This window comes from Lontra canadensis, unplaced genomic scaffold (assembly GCF_010015895.1).
Source record: "Lontra canadensis isolate GAN:19392208 unplaced genomic scaffold, GSC_riverotter_1.0 scaffold13, whole genome shotgun sequence".
Lineage (NCBI taxonomy): Eukaryota > Metazoa > Chordata > Mammalia > Carnivora > Mustelidae > Lontra > Lontra canadensis.
Genome location: NW_022631007.1, coordinates 27,299,825 through 27,323,455, shown reverse-complemented (window position 1 = coordinate 27,323,455; position 23,631 = coordinate 27,299,825). Strand labels below are relative to the sequence as shown.

At 42.3% G+C, this 23,631-nt stretch overlaps 1 protein-coding gene and 1 long non-coding RNA gene across 9 annotated transcripts in view; one reads left to right on the top strand and one right to left on the bottom strand.

The window, feature by feature from the left end:
- Nucleotides 1–500: 500 nt before the first annotated feature.
- LOC116867890 lies at nucleotides 501–7,904 on the top strand. Its single transcript, XR_004382681.1, has 2 exons — nucleotides 501–574; nucleotides 7,858–7,904. It is a non-coding gene; the product is annotated as an uncharacterized LOC116867890 (long non-coding RNA).
- The window catches only part of PKP4 (plakophilin 4), a 241,930-nt gene continuing 223,616 nt past the window's right edge, over nucleotides 5,318–23,631 (bottom strand). For 4 of the 8 annotated variants that reach the window (XM_032857862.1, XM_032857863.1, XM_032857865.1 and 1 more), the window contains exons 16-22: nucleotides 21,098–21,248; nucleotides 17,629–17,824; nucleotides 13,165–13,249; nucleotides 12,924–13,041; nucleotides 10,090–10,218; nucleotides 8,289–8,362; nucleotides 6,081–6,329 (exon numbers count right to left, since the gene is read on the bottom strand). In XM_032857862.1, coding sequence (XP_032713753.1) covers nucleotides 6,081–6,329; nucleotides 8,289–8,362; nucleotides 10,090–10,218; nucleotides 12,924–13,041; nucleotides 13,165–13,249; nucleotides 17,629–17,824; nucleotides 21,098–21,248 — 1,002 coding nt within the window. Of the gene's footprint in view, nucleotides 6,330–8,288; nucleotides 8,363–10,089; nucleotides 10,219–12,923; nucleotides 13,042–13,164; nucleotides 13,250–17,628; nucleotides 17,825–21,097; nucleotides 21,249–23,631 lie in introns of all 8 variants that reach the window. The other 4 variants (XM_032857861.1, XM_032857868.1, XM_032857866.1 and 1 more) reach the window with 4 other exon arrangements.

Here is a 23,631-nt window from a genome sequence, read left to right as displayed (position 1 = left end):
CCGAGCCAAAGGCAGAGGCTTTAACACACTGAGCCACCCAGGAGCCCCTATAGGGGATTTCTGAGGGAAGAATTGGATATTTTCCCATTGAGCTCAGAATTACACCTGTTGACCCAGCACAAGTTGTGTTTAGTTGTATTTTATAAGGTAGTGCATTGGTCAGCTCTGGAATCACTGGGTTGTGAATGGAGGGTTAAATAGTCCATTGTATTATGAAGTCTTTATCAAAATTCCCCCAACCATTGGATGGGCTTTAATAATGAAAGAGTTAGTTATGGCTCATGCAGACAATTATGATAGCACAAAATGCTTTTTAGTGATTTTGAGTTAGAATTAGGCAACAGCAATAGGCACAAACAGCCACTTATGGGACATGCCAGCTGCTTCCAGCAAAGCTGCTGACATAAAACAGGGAATGGCACTTGAATACAATTCAAGTCATAATTTGCTTGCTAATAATTTCCTTTTTGTCTCTACAGCCTTGAAGGATTGTCCTGAATAAGTGCATTCATCAAGACAGCAAGTCAAGTCAAGCCATCAGGCAGATGCATAACAGCAAACTGCCATCACAAGGGTGAGTGAAGCTGGAGACAAAAGTCATGGTCTTCTAAAGTGAGGCAGAATTGACAAGGACCAGTGGAGAATTGTTACTGTGTAGGGATGGCCATTCAGGGCTGCACATAGTTCTCTGAGGCTGAGTCCATTCCTTGGCACAGGCTAGCAAAGGGCAGCTATCCATCAGGGTGGAAATCGGCTAGAGAATTCCAAACATGGTTTGCATCCTTTGTTCTCTTCCAGCTCCCTCCCCAGCGGCATTCTAATTAAGAGTAAGACTGTTCTCTACTTCTCTAGCAAGGATCTCCTGACCTACAGCAAAGATCCTTTTTGAATCAAAGTCTGCTCTGCATTTGTAGAGTTAAAAGTCCCATTAGCTGCTCTGCCTCTGATTTCACTGACCTCTTTGTTTTGCTGCTGACACCTCTCTGGTACCTTGCTGAAAGGACTTTCTCCCCACACTCCTTCCCTGTGCCTTGGGAGGCACTGAGGTGGATGAGGTATTTATTTACACCTCTCTTTGGATCATTAGGTAAAAGGGGTGACACACTTCTCTCTCTAGGCAACATTTTTAAATATGAGCCTGTTTTACTTCTCAACTTACTTTCTTGTCAACACACACGTAAATCTGTATAGGCATGGCTCATTCAAAAGACATTCCCATATAGTGCTTTTTAAATATGGATTTTCTAGAACTCTGTTTAACTTTGGTAAACTGTCAGCTTTTAAATAGACTTCGTGTATATAACTACAAAGAATTTTGTACTACAATCTTTTGTTTGAGAAACTGCTTGTTGGTCTGCAAATGGTCCCCTGTAGATGGAGGGCCAGGAGAGACTGAAGAGGTGGACCATCCAGATATGTAGGTGACAGATTTAATAAGCAAGAGAATTTATGAGGCTTGTCTTGGGTGGCCACAAAATGAGCAGATCTCTGCACCTGCCCACCAGAATCTTTGAAGTTTATATAGAACCCTTAACTGGGTTTAGTAACATATGCCATCCAGATGGCCTCAATGCCACATTACTATCTCAAGGCTGTGTCCTTGCAGCAGCTTCTAGGGTGGTGAAGGCAAGCAGAATGCTTATTCTAAGGATGTTTGGGAAGGGGATCAGGGGCCTCTGATTGCTTAGGTCCAGCTCTCAAGTCAGTTGGTATTCACATCCTCTCCCTGACCACCTCTAACAGCACATCTTAAGTTGGTAATTTTGGAAAGTTTAAAATTTATAAATCAGATTTTTCTCAACTCTGTAATCACTCTGATTCTAAGTCATAAAACTAAGCCTCAGACAATGTCATCACATATTTCCTTAGTGCCTTTTAAGACAAATGTTAATAACTTTTTAAATTGGAATAAATCTTACATGTGATAAAATGCACAGATCTTAGGTGAACATTTTCATGACTTTTGATAAGTGTATATACCTGTGTAAGAGGCCCCCCCAATCAAGATATAGAACATTTCCATCATCTCCAAAAGTTCTATAGTCAGTATCCACCCGCAGAGGCAATAATGGTTCTGACTTCTACGAGCATAGATAAGTTTTACCTGATATTGAAATAGGATCATCCATTCTTGTAAGTATCTGTGGCTATTCTTTTTTAGTTCTGACTAGTATTCTATTACATAAATGTACCATTCTCCATTCTCCTGTTGGAGATTTGGGTTGTTTCCAGTTTTTGCCTATTATGAATCATGCTGTTATAAACAACTTTTAAAAAATCTAGTGAAGTGAACAGCAGGGGCCAAGTTTACAAATATTTTTTTCCTTATAATCTGATTTAATCATAGAAATAACATCACCATCCAGTGGATTTAGATCTGTGATGCTTTAAATGTATTACTGAGTCCCCCCAACAAAAGGGTTATCTTGTGGAGGATTTTATTTCAATGGGCCTATATTCAGAGGCATGACTCAGAACGTCCTAAGGAGAGTTCTCAGCCCACCTAAACTGTCATACACACCAAGACTGATCAGGACCCAACTTTCCCAAAACATGGTGCATGTAATACCAGTTGTGGTGGACAGTGAATTCTGGTGGTCCCTGGAAATTTGTGTATTTAGTAATTAAGTGTTCATTTTTATGGTGACTTTTTAGGTATGGCAGGTGATGGTTTTTCCTTCAGGGATAAAGTTTCCTTTGGAAAATTAAAGACAAATACGAATATTTTTCATTAACTAAGAGCTCAGTTGGAACTCAAATGACTGAATTTTAAAAACACTGGTGTCGTAGTTAAGATAGACCATGGTACTAATCTGGCCTTGGCCACTTACAGACTGTGTCATTTTCAGCAAGTCGTTCCATGGGTGCTTTAGGATCTGTAAAATGGGATATTAGTACAGATTTCATACAGTCACTATAAAGGATAAATGATAATATATGTGATACTTAGAGCACACAGTGTGTGCTCGAGGAATTGAACTATTGGTATTTCACTGCAATAATTAGTCATGTGGACAGCCAAATATTGGCCAGGGATTAATTATTGTATTAATTAATCGGTCTGTAAGGTCAACATTTCTGATACTCATGAAACATCCTTGGGCTTGAAAAGACATAACTTTAAATAGTGCATAAGCAAAAGATAATGTACTCTGGCAAGAAAGAAAACCTCACCTTTCACATTTCATGTTTAAAATCACTTATGATACTCCACATCTCTGTCACTTTTCCAGGCAAACTCCACACCTGAAATTCCGAAAACCAAAATGTCAGGTCACAGGGCAGGAAGGTAGAGGGTAATGGCATGTGGGCCAAGTGGCTTTCACCTTGACTGCACATGACAGTCATCTAGGGGACTTTTCAAAAATACTGGTGCCTGGACCCCATTTCTTGTGCTTTTGGTTAGTCAGGATAAGGCCCTCCTAGTTGTGAAAGCTGCCCAAGCGCTTCTAAAGTGCAGTCAGGGTAAAGACACACTGGTCTAGCTCACCAACATTGGCTCAGTTCAGCTCTGACCTTGAGGGATGCAAGTGAAACTGCACTGAGCAGAACCACAGACCTCTTCCAGGGGGCTGAATTCTGTATGCTATCTTGTAACGGAAGGGCAGCAATGCAGAGTCAACTTTGGGGGCACCTGGGTGGCTCAGTTAGCCAAGTGTCTGCCTTTGGCTTGAGTCATGATCTCAGGTTCTGGGAGCGAGCCCTGGGTAAGGTTCCCTGCTCAGTGGGGAGTGTGCTTCTCCCTCTCCCTCTGCCTCCTCCCCCCTGCTCATGCTCATGCTCTGTCTTTCTCTGTTAAATAAAATCTTTAAAAAAGAAGTCAACTTGGTTATAGCAGAGCTTGTTTATTCTTACACTTTGGAAGGGAGAGTGGGATTAGCTTTTTGATCGGTGATACAGTTTTGTATCTTTCAGGCTCTCCATAGCTTCTTATCTCTAGTCACAAGGAAGGAGCCTTATCGGGCATCTGATCTTCTGCCCATTCCTTACTCACAGGCCTCTTTCTGGCCCATTAGGAGGTCCGAGTGGATGCCCAAGTGAGGAGTTCTTTGTAACCCAAATCTGGATGTTTTCTGAAATGCTGCCTGTCAAGAGTTAGGGACCTGGGTCCACTAAGTTACCCAAAGACATATGAGGTCACTAAAAGCAATAGTCAGTTACTGTCACTTAGCTCATGCCAGCTATAGATTCTGTTGTATTCCTGACTCCTCGAGAGAGGGCCTTCAACCCAGACATGAAGATGTCAGGTTCAAGGAAGTCAGTGATTCAAAGCACAGATGGCTACCCAGAGATCTCAACAGTTTTAATGCCATTTCCTTGGGGAAGTCTGGCAGTGTCTGCCATCTAGAGGGCTGTTTGCTGAAATCTGCCAGGGTATGCGAGGCCTGGGGCAGCTGGGCAGTCTTACTGTGGGTCATTTCGGAAGGAATGCAGGTCAGAAAGTCCCCCACTGACAGACTTTAGGAATATTTGTTTGTAGTTGGATTTTCATTTCACTTTGGATTCTAATCTTGGGCTGCAGTCCATCAACAAGAGAAAGCATTTTTCTTCTAGATCTCCTTCCATATACTCACAAATATAAGCACACGTTCTAATCTATGATTTATACCTCATTTGCAGGATATACTGAACTCAGTCAATAGCTCTGGGTTTGACTTGCCATATGGGCTGTTTGCCATGTAAGATCCAGGGTAAAAACTGTATGACTTAGGAGGCCTCCTGGGGCTTGTGTCCCTCGTCTCGACAAATGGAGAAAAAGCTTACAAGTAATGCTTCTTGGTTACTGGAACCCCTTTCATGGATGTGGGTCTTCCTCCACTCTGTCTCTAATCCAGGGATTATTGTCTCATGAAATCATTCAGCAAAATAATTATTTAGAATTTGTTTTAGTTTCCAGCATTGGTGTCGGCTAATTAAGTGCCCAACCGTTATTTTTACCTAGTTATTGAGTTCTTAAAAAAAAACTGCCCAAAGGAGTCATTGTCAGTTTAGTTAGGGCTTGCCTTACCAGATGTAATTTCATTCAGGTGAAAAGCTGTGTTAAATACATACAGCAGTCTGAAGACCAAAAAAAAAAAAAAAAGTACGTTAGATTCAAAACAGGTTCCTCCAAATAAAAATACTAAGGTAGATAAAGATGAGGAAATTTCATAGTTTCATTCTTTGGTATGGTCCCTCTCATAAAGTGTATAAAACTAGGAAAGTCCATAATACTCAGATATATTTAAGCTATTTCCAACATGCAGTTAGGTTCACATTTATAGAATGTGCTTTTCCATATTATACACAGAAAATAAAAAAAAGAACAGGGAACAAATTTCCAAGGATGAAATTTCCACATTTATTTTTCTTTCATGTGCATAGAAAATGGCAGTGAAGTGTCCTATGAAAAAGGCAGGGAATGGGCATGGCGCTTCTATACCAGACTGGACTTTGTGCTTCAAAGGTACACTATTCATTTTGAAAACAAAGGATGTTATAGTTTGTTTTTAATTGCTAACAACTCCTTGGGTTTCCCATTTGTTTTTTAAGCTGTCAGTTTTCTTCAAATCTCTTTTCAAATGACACACTGCATTACAAATGATGGCACTTAACCAATGTGGCATTTCCATATTTACACCAACAAAAGAAATTTACAAGACATAATAGCATACAATCTTGACATTTAGTAATAGCAATAAAACATGAAGGGCATCCATTTTATTATTTTTTTCTGTACAAACTATCAGAACATAACTTTATTCACATTAAAAAAATCATCCTTAATTTGATTTGACCTACACATCCCCCGACTCATTTCACCCATTTCTCAAACCTCTCATCACATTGCCCACACCTTCACCCGACTACAGAATCTACAAGTAATTAGATCTAACACCTAAATAAAGCTTAGAAAGTCCTCTCTCCCAAAGGTTTCCTTACTTCCCTGATGATTCCTCAAAAAAGAAAAAAAAAAATATGCTCTTCACTCAGTCCTTCCATTTCACTTTCACATTTCATCAGCAAATCAGCAAGATGGATTTTTCATCTCAATCCAAACAAGGTTAGAAAGAAGAGTTCCTCTATCGAGCATCTTGATGCTACACCCACGAGTCTGGGGACCCTGGGTACTGTTCTGCCCTATAAGAAGGTCGTTTTGTGGAATAAAAGTCTACATAATTTGTGGTCGATTTCAGTCCATACTGTGTTGAATAATCAGAAGAAGCTGGAAAGTGAACTCGGTCATCAAAATAAGGATCTTCATAGCTATGAGGAGACTGCAAATACAATCTGTATGCGTCAAAGTTCTTTCTGTTGGAGTCATCTTGACTATAATACAGCTGTTGATGCTGTTGATGAAATGAAAAAGCAAATAAATGAAAGCAATTTTTGGAAATATGTGTTTAAGGGAAATTAATGTGGGTTTCCTGCTTCATATTTTTAAAGCAGTATTTAATATTTGTGCATATATGATTCAGAGTTCTTTCTGGTACATGTTGTAGATTTACTATTAGAGTGTAAGGATTTTAAACTATGTTTACAAGTGGGCTGGCAGAGTTTGTTCAAGTCCTGTTCTAGGGCCTCTAGAAGTTGGTGTCTCTGGAGAGCCTAAGATGGCCCCTTGGTACCTCTTTCCCCCTTAGAGGTCCAGTCCTGTGCTCTGCTGTGGAGTGGCCTGTTACCTGGGCATGCCCAATGAAAGGATGGCCTTGATTTTTGCTTTGACACAGGGAACCATGAGTAGTACATCATGAATTTGACTGTAGATTGGATATTCACGCTTCAGATAGTTGTGTATGTACAGAACCATCCTTTAAAACATTTACCTCAGAGATGAAGATTGAATCCATCCCTCAGTTTTAAAAGAAATGTGAGGTATTGTTAAAGGAGTAAGCAATCTCTGGGCAGCAGGATAATAAAATTCAGAGAGAGACACGTGAGCAAATAGTTCTAAAGGAAACACCTTCCCCATGTCAGGATTAATAGATTTGTAAGAAAGCAAGGTGAAATCCATGTGGGCATTCACCTCAGGGTACCCTCCCCTAATTTCCTTTTGTGTTACCTTATCTCATCTCTGACCTCACATTAATTTCTTTAAATATGTTTGGAGAAAAACTGTCATGGCTCTTAATGTCTGTTTTCCCTCTTGATCATGCCCAAAACCCCCCACTTAGTAAGATGTAACAAATTCACCATGTACATATAAACATCATGTTCTGAAACTAAATTCATTCTAACATTAAAAGCATTTCAGAGCTAAATTCCCTTTTTAAGTTAGTTATGATTTTAAGATTTTTTTTCTCCTGACTTAAAAAACTATAGGATAAATTATGAATAATTTGAGAAGTTCTTTTTTTTTCCATCTACAGAGAAAAGATGATGAAATGGAGGGAGGTCTTATAAGTATCCTTATCTGAAGTTCAGGATGCAGGGTTGTTTGGAAAACCCTAGCTACCTTTGTATTATTGGAAGGTAAAAGAAGAGATCAGATAACCTATGTGAGCATGGCATCAAGAAGGACTGATATAGGGGCGCCTGGGTGGCTCAGTGGGTTAAAGCCTCTGCCTTTGGCTCAGGTCATGATCCCAGGGTCCTGGGATTGATCCCTGCATCAGGCTCTATGCTCAGCAGGGAGCCTGCTTCCACCCCTCTCTCTCTGCCTACTTGTGATCTCTGTCAAATAAATAAATAAAATCTTAAAAAAAAAAAAAAAGGACCGATAAAAATTTTAGGCCCCATGAAAGCAGAGCTTGGATGCCACTACCATTAGTTCCCACTCTGATGGAGAATGGGGTCCACCCCAGTAAGGCCGAATTCCCTTGGACTTCTGAGATTAATGGAGACCTGGCCACGGACTCAAGTGTTTTCAAACCACAGATGCTTGGATGTGGAGGGAGTCATGAAGATGGGAAATGAGATGTACAGAAAAGAACAGTGAGATGAGAGAATGAAGTGTGCTTACCACCTTTTTCCACCCAGAGGATGGAAGAGAATTTGGACGTTAACAGAAAAAAAGAGTGGGAAAAGGAGATTGTTGGGCAAAGACTATGCATTAAAGACTTCTCAGGTGATCCCATCAGTGGCAATGGTGGTCTCAGCAGCATGGATTTGAGTACTCAAGCACATGAGGCTACTGTGGAAGTGCTTTGCTTAAACCACAGATGAGCTTCTGAGGAGCAGAGATCCCCAGGGAAAGCTCCTCGGCCCCTGCTGTGTTGGGCCAGCTCTGGTAGGTCAACCGGCGCGGACCCCTTACGGTGTTGATCCCTGCTAATCGGCCTTCTGTAAAAATGGTATTGCAAATTCACCTGTAGCCGTCTATTTTGTTCTCTTGCTGGTGAGGAATAGGAACTGATGTAAATTGGTGAAGGTTTGCTGGAGCCTGTAAGAAAATATTTTATGAAATTAAAACTAGTGCTCATTACTCCGGGCCATTAGGCTGTGTGGGCTCCCTGCACTAGGGCTGGTGCAGTCCCTGACAGGGCCTGCCTTTCCCAGTACCAGGGGAGACCGGGACAGGCAGCCGTCTGAGTTCCCCGGATCTAGCTTGGCAGCTGCTCACCTCAGGGCTGTTAGGGGATAATGGATATGGCAAAGATAAGTCATGTGTGTGTTTCACCAAAAAGCAATACCAATCCAAAAAGGTTGTCTTCTCAACCTCTGGTCACTGTGGGGAGCTGTGCATACCTGTGAAGGTTTCCCTGGCTGGCTCTGAACCAGGCCTTGCTCCTTGAGCCGATGGACATCGCTTTTCAGGGCTCTGAGCTAGAGCACTGGGTCAGATGGGGGAAGGGAAACATATTAGAACAAGCTCCCTGCCTTCAGAACAGGTAGGATCCAAAGTCCTGGGTCCCGGAAGGAGCAGGCACAGGCGTGTTCTAAGCAGTCTGGCCACATGGGGGCACAGTCTTGTGTCTGCCATCTTTAAGTACATTTTAAAACAAGAATCTGATAATCAGATGGCTGTCTTGTTCAAGAGTCCACAACAGACTCCCGATGATGTCACTGGCTACCCGTCTAGTACTGTTAGGGCTAGCAAAGATTTTTTTTTTTAATGAGGAAAATGAAACATACTTGAGGCAAATTAGTTTATTGAAGCAAGCAAAGAAGATACAGAAGGGCATGCAGGCTAAAGAGGCGATCTTTAAAATTAAGCAGGCTGCTGCAAATCTGAAGCAACAATGCACTTCAGTTTGTGCATTTCCTTTGCAAAGAGCTTGGTGTTTGAGATGTAGCATCTGCAATTTTCTGAGCTATTAATTGCCATAGTAACAATCGTCGATTAGTAAACAGTCCTGTGAAATCACAATTTCAAAGACAACAGCACAACTGAGACGGCTCCCTCAGCAGTTGTTAAGTTGCCACCAGCTTTCATTTCTTTTTAATAAATAGGGTTGTTTTTTTTTTTTTGAGGAAAGAGTATTCTTTTGTGGTAGCTCAGTCACACCCGTATTTGAAAGCTCTAGAGTAGTTATAATTTGCCAGAGAGTTGAGAATGGGGACAATATGAAATCTTGGTAACTCTTCGGGCTGGCATCCTTTACATAAATTAGATGCCCAGCTTTCTGAATGACATAAAAATACGAATACTATGCAACATTATTTTTGTTATTCTTAAAATATAATCACCGCGGGAAGAATCACATTATATATTTTGTTATTCATTCAAACTCTTTTCTATGAAAATGTAAATGAAATTGATCTCCATTCTTAGATTTGAATTTAAGAGATGAGGCAGTCTAGGAGATGCGGCCTTGCAAAGCATTCGGGAACGCAGAGTTCTGACACAGGGGAAACACAGGGAGACACTGCAGGGACAGGGCGGGAGCAGAGCGAAGGGACTGCAGTGGGGGACAGACAGAAACCATCTCTCTTGGAAGCGGTGCTCTTTTTATTTGTGGTCAGTAGGCCACTACCTTAACTTGTTTTCCTTAAAACAAGCGGAAAAGGCAACAACCCCGGAAGCAGGAAATGGAGAGACTGGAATGGGGTCAGCTGCTGGGGGACCGTCTCAATATACGCAAGGGCTACTTCCCAGGCCGCTGGCGGGGTGCCTGGAAATGAGTGGCTTTTCGAGATACTCTATCACACACCCAGCTGGCGTCTTACCAGGGTATAGGCCTTTATGTGTGGCATCCCCTTGGCTATTGTAATACTGCATAGGTGGCTGGGTCCTATCGTATTCAGAGCGAGGGTCTCTGATTCCTAACAGTGCTGGTGAGGAGGAGGTGCTGCCGACTGAAGGGAGAGGCAGAGGAGGAGGGAGCGAGAAAGGAGAAGAAAGAGAAAGCAGACTGTCAGTGTCTCTGCAAAATCCTCTCTGGAAAAATAAAGGTCAGCAATTAGAAATGCCACGCAGCTGGTGCTGAAAATCAGCTCTCAGAGATACTGTGAGTTGAAGAGCAGCCAGTGCTAAAGCCTGGGAAGGCGACCCCCAGGCCTGCTGCTGAGAGACCCGGAGCCAGCATGGCCCTCCCAGAGCTGCCACAAGAGCTGAGGTGCGGGCTGCCTGGTTAGGGGCGCAGGGCCCCAGCCGTGCAGCCTTCTCAATGGTGGGCCTCCGAGACTCCAGTCGGTCTTTACAATTGCGGGAGAATAACTTATTAGCCATGTAAGAGTTCCATTTGCTATTTTATGATCTCAGTTCCGTTGCTTGTAAAACACCCATCTATTATCCTTTATGGACAGCTCTTCAGTAAATAGGTGTTTTATGGCATATTTTGATTTTTTTAGTTATTTCAAAAATATCTGCATCTTGAAATGTGTTTGAGTATAAGTGCCCAGCCCATAAAATTTATAGTTCTTTTTATGGTGATCAGCTGTCAGGGAAATTTTGTAAACTCAGTAAGACTGGCTCCTCAAGAAGTTCACAGTGCTAACAAGCCGAGCCTTGCAAAACCCCAGACATTTTTTTTTTATCCCAGTTAGAGCCAAACATGTAATAATAAGTATCTACCCACAGGTCTCCTTTTGAACATTTCTGCACAGAAGGAAAGCATCATACTCCTTTTTTCTCATTAAAAAGTCCTCTTGCTTGCACGAAAGTTAATTCTAAATAAAAGTGGTCACTTGTTCACTTGACCCAATGGAAAGCAGATGCCCCCCACCCCCAAGCCTTGCAGCCAGGGGTTCTGCAGGCCTTGATGCTTTCAGAGGCAGACTGACACTAAAATATTTTCCCTAAAAGGTCCCTTCACTGACACAGGGTTACTGTGTGTTCAACAAAGATGGACGTGCACAGGCAGTGTGTGTGTGCTACTCACCTTGCTTACTTTCTGGAAGGTAAGAGGACAAAGAACGTGCCCACCTACCTCCCACAAGTACATTAGCAAGGCATCAGGTTAGCGCTGGGAGATGGGAGGATTAGCCCTTAGCATAACTGGAGCAACAAGTATGAATTATATCTTACCTCTGAAACAGAATCCAAAAAGGTACCTAGGAACTTGGATGGGCCCATCAGCATTGTCCAGTGTGTACATATGAGGTCCTCAAAATAGGTTCATTGCTTAGTAACTACGCCCTCATCAGTCTGAAATTATTCTTTTGCCTATACTACATATGCCTTTTGTTAAGCAGCCAAATCTCTTGTTTCCCCTGACACCCCTATTTCGGAGTCCCTAAAGGATTCTGAGCTTTTTTGTAAAAGACAGCCTCGGGCTACACCTGGGAGCTCAGCAAGGATGTCAAGAACCAAGCGTAAATCTCTTTGAAGAAAACAACTCAAAATTTAAAAACTAAGATAAAAATATACACCATACGCAGCAGGCACAGATAATTAAAAAAAAATTCCTCATACAAGTGGAGATGTCCAATTATGTGGCAGGAACCGCCAGTCTTATATTCGTCTTTTTGGTCACATTTGTCCACATGAGAAATAAGACTGCCAGCAGTAGCACAGTTGAATACAACAGATAATATTTATATGTCAGAATGGGGGATTTAAAGCCAAATAAAAAAGGTATTTATTACTTTTCCTATTTCATTTAGTTAGGAATTAAATTTATAGAACTTGGCTTGGTAGTAATATTCTGCCCTTACATATAAAAAAACAGTCTGGGGGCTCCTGGGCGGTTAAGCCTCTGCCTTTGGCTCAGGTCATGATCTTAGAGTCCTGGGGATGGAGTCCCAGTTCTCCCTCTAACTCCCCCACCCCAACTTTCTCTCTCTCTCTTTCAAATCTTAAAAAAAATAACAACCCAACACCCCCTCCCCCACCAGTCTGAGTCTCAGAACATTCTTTCTACTAAATTAGGCACTAAGAAGTAGGTGGTGTGGTTGCCAAGATTCCCAATTTACACATCAAAGGGAATTCCTGCAAACCCACCTGTAGGGCCTGTTGCCATCAGCCCTGGATCTGGGGGTGGGTGGGGAGGCAGTCCTGGAATACAGCCAGGGGATGGAGGTTTAACTGGGAAGGAGGAAGGTGCAGAAGATTGTGGCTCCCCCAAATGCTGGTATTAAGATCATGTCCAAAGGACTCTGTTTCTAAGAGTTCTCACCAAGAAAACTAAAAGATCACTTTGGAGGAGATTCCAAACGTATGGCCAGTGGGCAGGCAGGGCAGCTGTTTTCAAGTGTAACTAGTGGTTCTCGAAGTCTGCTCCTCCACTCCAGCATCCACATCACCTGGCCAGCCTGTCAAACACGGAGTCCCCAGCCCCTTCTCAAACTTAGTGAAGCAGAACCTTGGGGGAGATGGGGTGGAGGGCCTCGGGAAACATTTACGTGTAAACTTGCATAAACTTAAAATGGAAGCAGGAAAGTGGGTCTTTGGTTTCCAGTGGCATGTAATTCCCAAAGAAGTCTCTTGGATTGAAAAGCAAATACACCTCCTAAGTGTTTGGAGGTGACAGGCTTAATAGTCTACGTTCAGTCTTCTTTGGCTGGAAAATGACATCTGTCACACAAATGTTCCCTCGAAGGAGTGGAGTTTGCCCACTGACCTGACTGAATGATGGGTGACATCTGTTGGTTGGTGGTAGACAAGGAAGGATGTGATTTGAATCGGTCTCGCTCTAACGTTGACACAGGTGTAATAAAATGGTTCTGATTCCACCCATCCTGTGGAGTTAAAAGAGAAAAAGAAACCTCTCAAAATGAATAATGACATTTCATTACAATAAATGACTATGAATGTGTGCTCTGATGAATGCTAATTATGCCAGAGCTATTCTTGTAAGTTACCTTTTTATAAATGCTCCGGAGATCCCGATATTGCCATAATGTATTCAAGACCTGGGCTGCTGCCTTCACCACTTTCAGAGATGATCTAGGGAGACAGCGAAGATGTTAATGAACGTGGGCGGCACAGCCTCAGGCTCACTTGCAGAGATTCAGGCTGCAAACCAGCGGCCAAGAGGCCATCTCTCCAAGGACCAGAGGGCACAGGGGCCGCTGCTGGAAAACATAACCAAGGGATCCGGTGTACCTGGGAGTTGGGCAAGTTCAGGGCTGGCCAGGGTGGCAAGGACTGAAGTGAGGCTCTCAGGCAGTCAAGTCTGTGGTGAGAGGCTGTGACTGGGATAAGCAGTGACTCTCTGAGCTGGGGGCCTCTTTCAGGTGTCAGCCCCTAGCCTCCCCCAGTATCTCCCAAGGGGCTGACCTTGCTGGTGCTTTGGGATGAAAGCAACCACAACCACGCATCCTGAGGGTCAGAGAACCCTCCCGAGTTAATCTGTTTTCCCATAAATAGGGCTTTATATAAACACCTGCATTGCCTTACCATTTATGCCTCTACATTAACAAATGTACATCTGTGCCCTAATGTTCAATGTGGAAAACAGGGTTGGTTGTAAATTCTCCTCTCTGAAGACATTTGCTGAATATTGGCCTTTTGTTCAAGCACTGCTGGCCATGAGTCACTGCTTTTCACCTCAGGAGCTGCTCCCCTAACTCAGTGGCCTCAGCGGGAAGTGTAGCTTCCTGCCTCAGCACAGGCCTCCAGACACCACACCAGGGGGTGGATCAGTGCTTGGGGAGTCAGCTGGAAGGATAATGGAATACTTCTTGAGAATTCATTTCCGCACTAAAAATTTGACTTCAAGTGTGTATCACAGGATCTAAAATCTGATTTCCTCTCCTTATCTTCTCAGTTAAACTCTCATGAAAGGGAGGAGTAGCAAGGTGAACAGACCGGAAGTATGCTCTCTGCTCCAAACAACAGGATATGGGTTGCAGTGATTCCAAGGGTTTCAGCAAGGATGGAGTATTGCCAAGTTCAGGGGTGGCACAGTCTGTTCCTAGAGGTTGGGCATTTCTGCATCCATCTCCACTACCACCTCCCATCCAAGACCGCCCCCCCCCTTTTTTTTTTAAGATTTTATTTATTTATTTGACAGAGATTACAAGTAGGCAGAGAGGCAGGCAGAGAGAAAGAGAGAGAGAGGAGGAAGCAGGCTCCCTGCTGAGCAGAGAGCCCAACGACACGTGGGGCTCAATCCCAGGACCCTGGGATCATGACCTGAGCTGAAGGCAGAGGCTTTAACCCATTGAGCCACCCAGGCGCCCCTCCAAGACTCCTTATCAGGGTTCCTCATTGAGTCAAGGCTAGAACCAGTTCAGACCAACCCACTCAAAGCTATTCTAAATTTTCTATTTTTTTTAAAAAGACTATTTATTTGACAGAGATCATAAGTAGGCAGAGAGGCAGGCAGAGAGAGAGGGGGGAAGCAAGATCCCTGCTGAGCAGAGAGCCTGATGCAGTGATCGATCCCAGGACCCTAAGACCATGACTGGAGCTGAAGGCAGAGGCTTAACCCACTGAGCCACCTAGGCACCCCTAAATTTTGTATTTTCAAAATGGACCAGAGAGCAAGGAGATACCTCAAAAAAAAAAAAAAAAAAAAAAAAAAAAAGCAGAGATGAAATAAATTTCAGACACCCGGGATGGCCTTGCAGGGCCTTCATACCTCACAGCCATGCCCTTCTCAGCTGGGTCCTGGCCGTGCTGCTGGTGCTCATCTCCCTGTCTGTCAGTGCAAGGGCTAGAAGAAGACACTGGCTCCAAGAACTACGATGAGACACTAGACCAAGCAGGAGCATGCCAGCTATATACCAAGATACAAACAGCTAGGTAGGGTGTCTGCAGAGATGAGTTCTATTAGTAGAAAACCAACCCTTGAGAAAAGCAAGGAAGTTTCTGTGCTCCCCTCTATAGCACAACTTCTTTAAAGAGTTACATATTTTCATAACTCTAATTCTGCTCCTCCAATTTCTCATCTTCTCGGAAATGTGTGACTTCAGTAGTGTTCAACTGAACAAGTCTCAGTCCTCATCCTCCCTGGCTGAGCAGGAGCCCCTGATGTGTGCTCACCCTTGACACACCTCCTCCCTCCGCTTCCAGCACACCCTCTTCTGTATGCTCTGGTTCCCCATTCTTGAGCTCTTTTGCTGGAACCTCTTTGGTTCTCCATCCACAGTATTCTTCCTTATTCATCTTAGCCTATTTCACTTTTCTAAATATGCCATTTATATACGGACTCCCAAATTTATATATGTAGCTTGGACATCTATCCTGAACTCAAGTATATTCTACTGCTGACCATACACTGCACGTGGATATCTAATAGAGGTCTCAAATACCACTTGTCCAAAACAAACACCTGGGTCTTCCCTAAAAAATCTGCTTCCGCAGGCTGCTTCACTTTGGTGACTGCAATTTCATCCCATTGTCTTTTTGCCAAAGACCTTGGGGTCTTTGACATTTTCCTCCTCTCCTGCTGCTCATCTGATCCCTCAGCAAATTCCATGGACTCTTTCAACCATGTCAGAATCAACTGCTTCTTCACCGCTACAATTGTTGCCATCATTAGTCTCTACTCGGTGGAAGGGAAGGTTTGTCAAGTCACAGTCACCCCTTTAAGGGAAGTCAGACCATGTCCCTCCACTGCTGAACGGTCTCCAGTGGCTTTCAGTTTTCCACAGAGTAAATCTAAGTCCTTACACTGACCCACAGGGTCCTATATTTCTGGTTACATTTCCTCCTCCTAGCTCTTCCTGACTTGCTCTGTTTCCACTAAGCTTTTCCACTGTCCACCACACATGAGGTCCTTCGCTTCTTTCTTACCACCTTTCCTGATTTTATTATTTGCTCCATCTGCATCTGACAGGTGGTGTTTCTTACTCACTGGTGCTCAGGAACGTAAGCTACCATGGGGTAGGGGTTGTTGTGTGATCTGCTTGCTGCTGTAGTACATAGCAGGTGGGCAGTGAACTTGGTGAATGACTCCTAAGCGAGGATCAGCGTGTGTTCAGAGGCCAACCTGAGCTGATCCAGGACTTTCTGAGTCTCTTGTTTTGAAAAGAGATTACGCTGGATGAGATTTTTTTTTTTTTTTTTTTTAAATATACAAAGGTTCTGGCACCAGTTCAGAATCTCTCTAGCTTCTTCTTACGCCTTTCACAAATGAAGGCCCTTTAATGAAATTTTAAGAGCACAAGAAGTGATTATGATTACCTTAGCTTTATCTGTAACATTTCATTTCCTCTGAAATAAAAAGGTGTGTGTGCATTTATTACTAATGAGATTAAAAAGATACAGAAGAAAAAAGGACTGACAGGAAATATGGTTAATGTTGATAGGTGTGACTTAGGGGGAACGAGGACATGCTTTGCTACATTATTCTTCTATTTTAGAAATTCCTACAAAAGTATAAACTAAAAGATTAGACAAGAAATAATGTGAGTTTCAGCACTGTCACTCAGCCAAGTAATAAATACTGACCAAGCATCTTTCATAGGTCAGGTTTTGTTCTACATGTAGAGGGTACAGCAGTGAAGAAAAGACAAAATCCCTGCTACTCAGGGAGTCAGAGGCCTTTAGAGAAAACACTATATAACATATCAGGCAAGGGTTCATCAGTGCTGTGAAGGAGAACAGAGCAGGGAAAGAGGGTGGACAGTGGGGAGACAGGTGCCATTTTATGGATCAGGTGGCTGTTGTCCTGTGTATTGAGAAGGCTTTGAACAGCCCTATTTCCCACTTTCTTGAAGGATTCTTTGAATCTGATACTAAGGCAAATTTATAGTCAACTGCTATAAACTGCTATAGCTCTGTGACCAAACAAAACAAAACAAAACCAAAAACCAAAACCTTCTATTTTTGCCACCAATTCCCTAATCCCTACTTCTGCTGCTTTATCAATTAGGTGTCACCCAGAAGCAAAGGGAAATGTATGATCCCAGCCCTGGGCACATCCCGAGGCCACACAGCAGGCCCTGATGCAGAGCAGTAATTTTAATCCTTTTTGGGCACCTGGGAGTGTCAGGTGACTGGCACCTCAGTCCCAGAACTGAGGATTCAATAAGATGTTCTTGCACAACAGGTCCTAGAGCCCGGGTAGTCAAAGATGAGACGGAAGGTGCCCTCAGATATTCCTCATCATAGCATTTCTGATTCTTCCAGGGTCAGCAAAGGCAAACATGGCTTTAGAGACAAAACGAATGTCGGGATGTTAGAACCCAGTAAATATCAAAAAAGGGGCCACATGGCTGCAAATGCCCCTTCTCTACAAAACAGGTTTTCATTGGTGGAGACTGTGTAAGAAATGCAGGAATAAATCCTTTCCAATAGAAATTTCCTTCTCAAAGGCCCTTATCACAGGACAATCCTAGCAAGAAGAGCCTCGTTCCTCATCTCCTTGCACTTGCCTGTCTCCTCTTCCCTTGGTTATGTTCACCAGCTTCTCTATTCCCCCTGAGTCGGCCAGGGCTTTGGCGTTCTCCATGTTTTTGCTGGTGACCTCATGCAGAGCACAGCAGATGGCCGCCATGGTCTCATCAGACAGCACACTGGGGCCAGTGCCGCCAGGAAGCCGGTTGACCAGGTCTCGCATGGCATATTTACCTGCCAAATGCAAAAGATTTCATTCCACTTTCAGAAGGTGCTAGGGTTTTGTTATTGTTGCTATTGAAAGATCCTGACAGTGTATTCTCTCTTAAAAACAGAACCTCAGAAGACAATAACATGGCAAAATAGAAAGTGACAAATACTATAACCGAAGGGGGGGAAGTTAATGTTTACTACAGTGCCACTCGACGAAATAATTGGTGTATAAAACATTACAGCAAGCCACTGCAAGAAAATGTAAATCAGTGTATAAAATTGGGTATACCAATCAAGTTGATTTAGCTGAACTATTTTCATTAACAGAAGTAAAGAAATGATACTAGTTTTATTCTCAATTGAATTCCTATGTATCAAAAATACCTTAACTTCTTCTTAAAGCTTTTGAAGAGTTACCTTTAAATAAGTTTTAAAGCTGGACCAAGTAAAGCTCCCACATGATACTTTTCATTATATCTCTCTGGGTCTTTAAGTGTGAGCTGGGTACCATTACACATTTTTATCAAGTTGAATGTAAATACCAGCTGATTGTTTCTTTTAACAAGACACAAGTGACATTTGGAATTAAAACGATGGCTACATTATCTGGTAGGGGTGATGCAATGATAACAGAATTCTTGACAGGACAAGGCTGGGGAGCTCCCTAGCTATTGAAGCATTTCTTTATAGATATTCAGTTTCTCTTCTATCCCAAACCAAAATATCTCTAGCTTGTTCAATGCCAATTACTGTCTAACTAGAATAATTGCACGACACATAGAAGAAATGAACTAAAACTCAAGTAAATATTTTCTTAGTTTTTTTTTCCTACGCTAATAATTGAGTGGATACAAAATGGTGTTTTATTAAAGTCCTATTTATATTACAATGGTAAGCAGTAGAAGACAGGCCCTGACTACACACTGCATAATTTACAGCATTTCAAAGGGAAGGCTCTGGCTTACTCACAGTGAACACTGTTGTGAATAGCAGAAAAACAATGTTGACATTATAAGCCAGAAGATAAATGTGGTTTTCAGAACAGATGGAAGTTAGTATTGGTGATTTTGAATACTCAAGAAAACCCAAAAGGTCCATGACACACAAGGTGTCATTTTGCTAAGGCACAACTTTAAGCTGCCCCCTAAGATTGGGGTAAGGCAGCTCACTCTGTCTCCGAGTGAGCCCGGTGGTCCCCTTGGAGCCTGCAGCTCTGGATAGCTGGGTTGGTCCAACTCAAGTCGAGTATATGCAGTAATTTTTGTAGAGTGACAAAACTTTGTTTCCTTGTGAAAAATGGTTCCGAAGAGAAAGTCCATCGCTAGTGCTGGTGATGGACATGAACAGAGAGTGAAAGGGATAAAGAAGGGGATGGTTCTTAGGAACAGAAGTACTGAGTGAATTACAGTCGAATACTGAATCTGGGAGGGGCTTAGACCTCAGGGAAGAAGGGAGCTTTATAGAGAAACGAGAAAGTCATTCATGAAACCATTTAAGAGTGCTCCAGTTGGGTAAAAATATGCTCATAGCTGGAGAGAGAAGTTTACAAGAGCGTCAGGACCTTCACAAAAAACACAGGGATGCACTGAGAGAAGCCAGGACTCTCATACACTTCCGTCCTTCCCAGAGGTCCTGGCTCTCAGTGGTGCAGGCCCATATCTCTGCACCTCTATGTTCCCTTCCAGCTGTGGAATGATAGGCCACATGTCATCACATGTTGTCAACCCTTTCTTTTTTTAGCATCAGGAATTCCCTAACTATATGTGCTTCTTATAAGAAATCCAAACACTAGATTTTTAAATAACTTAAACAAAAAATCTCTTTAGGGACCTAAAGGATTTCTCTCAAGGAAGTGCAGGAACTAAGAGTTCTTGTATGCGTACTGGCAACAGGCACCAGCTGGACTGTATGAAGGGTGTGGAAGAGGCTGCTTTTCTCTCCATGGGGGACAATTTGGCTCAAAGGAATGGTGTGTTAAGAGCAGGTTAATCTAGGTGATAATTTAAAATAGCAATTCTGCCAGGCCCTGTGTAGGTGCTTTCATGTAAGGTGCCACAGTGAATCCTCTTTAAGGTAAATATTACTGCCCTTGTTCTTCATCTCCCCCTGCCCCCCACCCAGGGCAGGCATATTTTAATGAGTTCAATACCTATTCACTATTCCAAATAAGATCCTGTCAAATCCCTCCCCTCCCTCTCTCCTGGCCGGTCATCGGCTGTGGGACTGGCAGGGAGCGTTTTCTAAGGAGCTGCTTCATTCTCTTGTTTGAGTTGCACAGCAAATCTGTGGTAAGGACAGCAAGGTGGTCAGCTCCCTTTCAGACACAGAGTTAAGGAAGAGTTTTCAAATTTAGATGAAAGACTTAAAACTGAGTGGGCTCACTCACAGGACACAGCCAGTGAGAAGCAGATCTGGGGTTTCACTTGAGGTCAACTAGAGAGTCTCTGATCTTTACCCTACACTCTGCTTGAGAGTGTGGCAATGGCCTTGGAGGCAAGCATGCCAAGCTGCCGAGGGTGTCAAACTTGAAGATGTGCTCAGTGTCAGGTTCATGCAAGTGCCAACCCTACACCGGGACAGCTCTGAGGATGGGTGCCTCCTACCATTTTATACCCTATGTGCCTCCCTCGCTTTAGCCTAATCCTGACCCTGCTCTGGTGTGGAAATGGCCTTGGGACAGTGGTTCTGCCTTAGCATGAACACTTACACAAATCTGAGAGAGAAAAGCTACAAACGATTTATGTTATTATTTTTTAAATTTAGAACATGGTAGTGTTGCTAAATTAGCAGATATAAGTCTCAAAAATCAGAAGTGAGAATTAACTTCTCTTATTGCTCAGGATATGAATCTCTTTTGGGAAATAGACACACCAAATCAAGCAATGTAGTAACGTGTAACTGAAATTGCCATCTTTTTTGAAAATTTCCCTCCCCTGATCAATGTTTAATTAATGAGCTTGCCTCCTGCTGAAAAGGAATGGTCAATAGATAGCACAAAGGATACATAGATATGCCAGGAAACCAGAGAGTAGAACTCAGCTACTGATCATTTAAAATGTTGTATTTTTATAAATCAAAAGAAAAGTTTTTTTTGGTTATTGTTATTTTTTAAGTAGGCTCCACATGCAGTGTGGAGCCCAACATGGGGTTTGAACTCATGACCCTAAGGTCAAGTCCTGAGCTGAGATCAAGACTTGATCTCAGTCTTGATGGCTGACTGAGCCACCCAGGCACCGGTAGTTTTATAAATGTAGTTACTTTTTCTTTATAACTTACCTTGTTACCAGAACATACCTATGAGCTCCTTGTTGCGAACATCTAGCGCCATATTCCTCAAGGCAGTCGCCACCGAAGAAACAACTCTATCATTATCCATTCTCAGCAGTTCTACAAGGATGGGGAGCCCTTTTTCTTTGCGGACAGCTGCCCGTATGTATGCTGCAAACTAATGAGTAAAACAAGCCAACAGTAGTATAAAACACAGTTCAACTCTCAAATGTTACTGTCACCTAAAAAAGATGTTTCCAGAAGATAAACTAATAGATTAAATGTTTTCTTTTCAATCAGAGATTAAATCTGTGGTGTCAGTAAAGAAAAAGCTATAGTTAGAGATAAAGACAGGCAAGGATGACTGATTTAAAAAGAAATCCTGAAGCCTAAAAATCTCAAACCACCATCTGCCATATATTTTTGTGCAGAAAGAGAAGGCAGTGATTGCTTTCTATCTCAGATACATAAACATGATTAAGGAAGGATCTTGGGTCTTCTCTGCAATTGGCCCCATGCCAGGTCCAGAGGCTATAAATAGGATGGCAGAGATGGTAGCTGATCAGTGCACATGACAGGAGAACCTGTCTCCACCAGTACATTCTTTTCCTGTATTCTCTGCAACAATATTTAGAGTTCAGTAACCTTTCAAAGAGATTGACTGAAAAAAAGCCCTTGCCTCAGAAGAAAAGAATTCTCCAGAAACATCGAGCATCATAATTCATACAGACTGGTGAAAAAGTATATTTGTGTGCAAAATGCTTTCTTATGCAAGATTAGTTTGCTGCTTTTTTTAATTCATAGTCAAGAAATTCTTTTTGTGGCTATGAGGCAAGTCTGTTCAGCGAGTCAACGTGTGTACCATTTGAATTGGAAATGAATGCTAGCTAAGTCATCAGGGAAATAAAAAAAAAAGTAGCATTTGAAAATTGGGTCTTTAATCTTGTTTTGAGTTTTTATTGACATTTTTTACCAATGCATACTGTTTTTCAAAATTTAGGATAATTGAAAAATGTTGCTCATAAAACATCTAATACTTTCCTGCTGTGGTCAAGATAGGAGGACAAAGATCGGCCAGCCTTTTGTACTATTTTGAACATTAAAATATATGGTTGACCACTCAGTTTCTTGAATACCAAGAGAATAGATTACTTTAATAATACAAGTAAGAGGAAAAATGCATTTCAAAGATCCTATTAACATTCTTCATATGAAAAAAATACTTCTATTTTCTAAATCAAATGAAATCTATGGCGGAGGGGTGAGGGGAAGGAAATGGAATACATGACTTGCTATAAAGTAAAGCATCCAGGCAGCTTTCTCAACCTCTCTCTGAAATCTCCAAGGACAGAGCCAACACCTTTCTCATCTGGAGACTACCTAGCCCAGCCCAGCCCAGCCTAGAGTGTTTCCCTTTGGGGACACTATAGTTTTCATCACTCCCAAAATAGCTTCTGACTTGATAACATCTGGGCTATGATTATCTTGTTTTCTTAATGAGGCTCTAATATTTTGATTTATTATTTTAGATACTTTTGAAATGATTTTAATATAGCATTTATATTTTAAATGAGCTTGCCATCTAACTTTCATTCACTAAATGACTCAAGAGGTGAAATTAAACACAACTCAAATCTCATCTCTTTCAATTACTATCTTTTTTATTGTCATCAAATGTATCTCTTGGGTTACAAGAAACTGGATGTGAACACTGGGTCACCAACATAAATATTTATTTATTTATTTATTTAAAATTTTTTTAAAGGTTTTATTTATTTATTTGTCAGGGACAGAGGGAGAGAGAGTGAGCGAGCACAGGCAGACAGAGAGGCAGGCAGAGGCAGAGGGAGAAGCAGGTTCCCCGCTGAGCAAGGAGCCCGATGTGGGACTCGATCCCAGGACGCTGGGATCATGACCTGAGCCGAAGGCAGCCGCTTAACCAACTGAGCCACCCAGGCGTCCCCACCAACATAAATATTTATAAATACTTATGTGCCATACACTGTCCTAGGTCCTTCACAATTATTATCTCATTTAACTCTCACAACCACCTCATGAAGTATACCACCTCATGGTATTATCTCCATTTTACAGATGAAGAAATTGTAAAGGCCCCTAGCTATTAAGTGGAAGGGCCAGGATTCAAAACCAAGGCGTCTGACTCCAGAGCCAGCACTTAGATGTTGAGCTATTAGCATGTTCCTTAAGAGCAACAATAACAAAATGACCATGCTGGCTTAGCACCAGGCCTAAATAACTTGTATACATTCATTATAGCAGGTGACTGCATGAAACAAACCACACCTAGCTTGACCAATGCTTTTCACTCTCATGGATAATACAGTGGCCAAAAGATTCTCCCTTTGGGAGGTGGTGGTGAAGGAAGAAGCCAAAAACAAGCATTATAAAAACTCTACTAAAATACCCTTGTCAGAAAACTCAGAGGCAACCTATGGAATGGGAGAAGATATTTGCAAATGATGTCTCTGATAAAGGGTCAGTATCTAAAATCTATAAACAACTCATCGAACTCAACATCCCCAAAAACAAATAATCCAGTT